At 46.5% G+C, this 5000-nt stretch overlaps 1 protein-coding gene across 1 annotated transcript in view; it reads left to right on the forward strand.

Moving 5' to 3' along the window:
• The window catches only part of rps6kal (ribosomal protein S6 kinase a, like), a 30796-nt gene that overhangs the window by 15904 nt on the left and 9892 nt on the right, over positions 1-5000 (forward strand). The window contains exons 7-13 of the mRNA XM_080841006.1: positions 1-36; positions 545-582; positions 802-944; positions 1905-1975; positions 2198-2286; positions 2588-2652; positions 4210-4312. The exon at positions 1-36 is cut by the window's left edge and continues 71 nt beyond it. Coding sequence (XP_080697132.1) covers positions 1-36; positions 545-582; positions 802-944; positions 1905-1975; positions 2198-2286; positions 2588-2652; positions 4210-4312 — 545 coding nt within the window. The remainder of the gene's footprint in view (positions 37-544; positions 583-801; positions 945-1904; positions 1976-2197; positions 2287-2587; positions 2653-4209; positions 4313-5000) is intronic.

Below are 5000 nucleotides of genomic sequence, written 5' to 3' on the forward strand. Positions count from 1 at the left end.
CCTAGGCATTGTTTACAGAGACCTGAAGCCTGAAAAGTAACGTATCTCTGCACTCCCCCCCCCCCCTTCCTCCCCTCTGCTCTTTGTAAAACCCACTTACTCAGATTCGACCACGTGAAGGGTCAGTCTGCGTATCTTACTAGGCTGAAGGTTTTACACACGCAGAGAGGGCGAGAACAAAATACACATTTTGTCGCATCTCTTCATATATATAATTCCCTTGTCATATGGCGGACATAAATATAGAATTGTAATGTAGAAAGTTCTTATGGTAACTAATGCATATGCATACTATTGCGGTATTTTTTTATAGATAATCATTGAAGTATTATCTTCCTGATGCTTTACCAAAAACAGTTAGTTCAACTCTCCATTTCCAAGAGGCTTGCTCTCATGTGAAAGCAGTATTTTAAAAATCCTGATTGGATTAGGAGGGTTGGATAGGGTTGAGTAGACCGTTTTTTGAGTGTTGCCTCTGTTGAACTGTTGATTTTTGGGGATGTTTTTCTGTACCTGTATTGGAGAATGTGGTTTTAATTTTCAGCATTTTGCTTGATGAAGCTGGACATATCAAGTTAACAGGTGAGTGCCATCACCACATGAGGTGCTTTTATATTTGACTCATATTGAATCTCTAAATCTGTTGATAAACTGAATATTTGTGAAAGTACAAGATAAGGCCACTAATACCATATCAGGCCCTAATACCATCATGATGGTAATGTTCTATGCTGTGCCGTGCATGTGTGTAAGTGTGTGTGAGCGGGAGAACCTTACTGACTGACTGTGCTCCTGTTGCAGACTTCGGGCTTAGTAAAGAATCAGTAGACCATGAGAAGAAGGCCTACTCCTTCTGTGGTACAGTAGAATATATGGCTCCAGAGGTAGTCAACCGGAGGGGTCACACGCAGAGCGCCGACTGGTGGTCACTAGGGGTACTAATGGTAAGTGCACCCACCTTCCTTAGGGCTCAGATACACATACGCGTTTTTGTAAAAACGGGATGCAAGCAAATGCATTGATTCCTATGGTACGGCGCGTTTAAAGCGTGCGCCCCTTCTCCACCACGCGTTGCGTCTTTGAAGCGTTTTTTAGGTGCGCTTAAAAGTTGAACTATTCTCAACTTTCCAGCGCAAGGCAGGCAAGCGCAACGCTTCTGTTTTGGCCGCCGCACTTTGCCAAGGCGTTACTGAAGCGTTTCTGCCTGAAAAAAGACGCGTATGTGTATCTGAGTCCTTACACTGCATATGTCAATGGATGTGTCTGTTTCACTCACAGCTGACTCAGACGTTTGCGTTGCAATGCGTTGATCCAACGGATGATTGAGGAGGAGTCTGGCGCATGGGGTTGTGTTGATAACGGAGATGTTTTAGTGAGATTGGTTTGCTGACGTGTCAATCACGACGCTAGCGAGCTTGTGGGTAATAGCATGCTGACATTTGATAGCTTGCTCCTCAGATGTATTTTTCAGTTACACTGACAGGTTTTTTTTTTATCGGTAACTTTACAAAAATCTAAGCGAAAAAAAAGTCAAACAAACAACTTTTATGTACAAATACGACCATCTTCAGAGTTTGGTCTACCATCCTTTTTTTTATTAATGCTTTGCGACACCCACCAACCGACAGAGATCTATAAATGTTCACAAGTCGGTCGAAGCAACTGCGTGACCACGCAGTAACATAGTCGTAGAAGTATAATGGCACTTTAACGGATCAATGCATTGCAACGCAAACGCCTTACGTCACAGGGTGAGGCAAACGTTTTGCCATATTTATGTTTTTTTTTTTTTTTGGGACACAGGAAGCATTCATTTGTATTTGTCTCTAACAACCTCTGCAGGTGGTCAGTGTTGTCTAATAGTGATGGTTCATGAAGTATTTATTTGTGTTTATCTGCCCTAGTTTGAAATGTTAACGGGGACATTACCATTCCAAGGCAAAGACCGAAACGAGACTATGAACATGATTCTCAAGTGAGTAGGACTTCTTGTGTGTGTGTGTCTGTCTCTGTCTGTCTGTGTCTGTCTGTCTGTCCTGTCTGTCTGTCTGTCCTGTCTGTCTGTCTGTCTGTCTCTGTCCTGTCTGTCTGTCTGTCTTTGTGTCTGTCTGTTTGTGTCGGTCTATGCACGCGCTCATTAAAATGATGACCAATCTACCAGCACTACTGAACTTAGAATATTCTCCTCTTTCCCCAGAGCAAAGTTGGGAATGCCACAGTTCTTAAGCTTGGAAGCCCAGAGTTTATTACGGACGCTTTTTAAACGGAACCCAGCTAATCGACTAGGTAGGTGTCCAGCCTTGATTAACAGATATTGATTGACCCAGAACTGCTATCATGAGTCATCAGTGATTACTTGTTGATTGTCAAATGATTGCGTCTAAATGGCCATAGCCTCCATTGTTCCTGGAGATGTGCGTGTGTTAATGTGTTCAAGGGCTTCAGTTACTGATTTGCAAACACAGATGTACGTATTTACTAACACAGAATCCTATACTCTCTCCATCCTCTCTCTGTCCACCCCCCCCACCCTGTGTGTGTGTGTGTGTGTGTGTGTGTGTCTGTCTGTGTGTGTGTGTGTGTGTAGGAGCTGGCCCTGACGGGGTGGAGGAGATCAAACGACACGCGTTCTTCTCCACCATTGACTGGAATGTGAGTGTCCTGACCCCCCCCCTGCCCAACACAAGTGCTGTTGCCTCATGTAGTCCCAGTCCCTTTAACCTCTCTATCCCCCCCCCCCCCCCGCCTCATATAGTCCCAGTCCCTTTACACCCCCCCCCCCCCTGCCCAACACAAGTGCTGTTGCCTCATGTAGTCCCAGTCCCTTTACCCCTCTCCCCAACACGGCCTCGTCTCAAGACGTCATGCTTAGAACCTCTGTAGTCCGCACACAATGACAGCTGTCACAGGGCTCAGTGCTGAAGCCAGTACTGTGCGCTGCCATTGGTTGCCTATCAGGAGCTGTTTTACAGCCAGCATGTGGTGGATTGGTCAGTTTTCAATGGAACCCAGCAGGTGTGTGTGGGTGGGTGTGTGTGTGTGGGTGTGTGGGTGGGTGGGTGGGTGGGTGGGTGTGGAGATTAAGTGCTGTTAATGTCCGAGGTGTGTGTTTGGATGATGTGCAGGGTTCACAGTGTGCTTTGTGTGTGTGTGTGTTGAGCGAATTTCTGTGTTTGGGTCACATCTCCTGTGGAGTGTTTGGTTGTGTGTATGTGTGGTTTCATGGCATGCAGAACTCGTATGATTGCATTAGCAGGGCAGTCAGGCGTGTGTGTGTGTGTGTGTGTGTGTGTGTGCGCGCGTTGGGCAGAGCTCCAGTGCTGGCTGGGCCATGATAATGGTCTGGTGAGCGGCCGTCAGGAGCCTGCAGGGCCTGATTGAGCGTGAAGCAGAAGATAGGGTCCGCCAGAGGAGACAGTTAATCTGTGTGTGTGTGTGTGTGCGAGTGTGTGTGTGTGTGCCTGTGAGTGTGCAATAGAGAGAGATAGGCAAAGAAGGAACCATTTTTGAAAGGAAGACTGGGAGGATGTGTGTGTGTGAGGGGAAGAGACGGAGAGAAAGACAAACAACACCAATTGAGATGGACAGGGATAGTGTGTGTGGGTGCATGGTAAAGATGGAGTATTGAAACATGCGAAAACCTACACCCCTCTCCTGGTCTCTAAGAAGCTCTGAACTGAACTGATCAGGGGGCTCAGACCCTTCCTCCTTTAGGGTTTGGCCTCGTCTGGAACCATTTCCATTTTTAAAAAAAACAGCAGTTCAACTTCAAACAAACCGGCAACAAAGCGCTTGCAAATATCCGCTGATATGTTAGCCGTTGTCCCTGAAGCATTTCGTTTTTCTGTTTAGTGTGTGGGCGTGCGTGTGTGTTTTGGATGAATCAACTGAATCACAGCAAACGATAATGAAATGGAAAGTGGATGGGAGGTTTTTAAATGCAGGCTTACAGGAAGTGTGTGGGAGCCCATGCTGTTGTATGAGCGCCAGAACGGTTGACGTCACCAGGGGGCGTGTAGGTGATGTGTGGGCTAGACAGCAACATTTCAGGTGTGTGTGTGTGTGTGTGTGTGTGTGTGTGTGTGTGTGTGTGTGTGTGTGTGTGTGTGTGAGAAGCAGTTTTTGGTGGTGAGCCTCTGTGGTGTTTGTGGAGTGTGTGTGTGTAGCGGGTGCATTGGTGTTAGCTCTCTATTTCCCTTTGACCTGCAGAAACTATTCCGCCGCGAGCTGCAGCCTCCGTTCAAGCCGGCGACAGGGAAGCCAGACGACACCTTCTGCTTCGACCCAGAGTTCACAGCCAAGACCCCCAAAGGTGAGAACCAGGTTTAAGCACTCTGTGTAGCTGTCTCTACTAAATAATGGCTCGACGACTGATGCTAAAAGAAACTTTGCCTTTATTCAACCGTATGACACACCTTAGTCTACTTTCAACACCGTAAGAGCTTAACATCTCCTCAGTAGAGCAGCATCCTTAAACCTTCCACAATGAATTGAAACAATGAATTCAACTTCCAGTGACCTTTTCCGCGGGCAACCCTTTGATCTCAAAACATCCTGGTCACGTATATGCAAAATAAAAGTCTTTTTTTAACAAAAATACAATTTTCCGTATCTAATATTCAAGGTCCTTCGTACCACATTTGACATACATAATATAAGGTTTCAAACTGGATAAACAGGGTCAGGGACCTAGCCTAGCCTAGCCTTAACATACACTCAGACTTGATCCTTAACACACCTAGAGGAAGGCTAGGCTGTAGTGGTTTGTAAAGCCCAGACATACTGTCCCTCCCACTGACCCCCGGTGGCTCAGTATGGGACCATAGAGTGTAATAGGCACCTGAGCCAGTATGGGACCATAGAGTGTAATAGGCACCTGAGCCAGTATGGGACCATAGAGTGTAATAGGCACCTGAGCCAGTATGGGACCATAGAGTGTAATAGGCACCTGAGCCAGTATGGGACCATAGAGTGTAGTAGGCACCTGAGCCAGTATGGGA

Source organism: Sprattus sprattus (assembly GCF_963457725.1).
Source record: "Sprattus sprattus genome assembly, chromosome: 6".
Taxonomy (NCBI): Eukaryota; Metazoa; Chordata; class Actinopteri; order Clupeiformes; family Clupeidae; genus Sprattus; species Sprattus sprattus.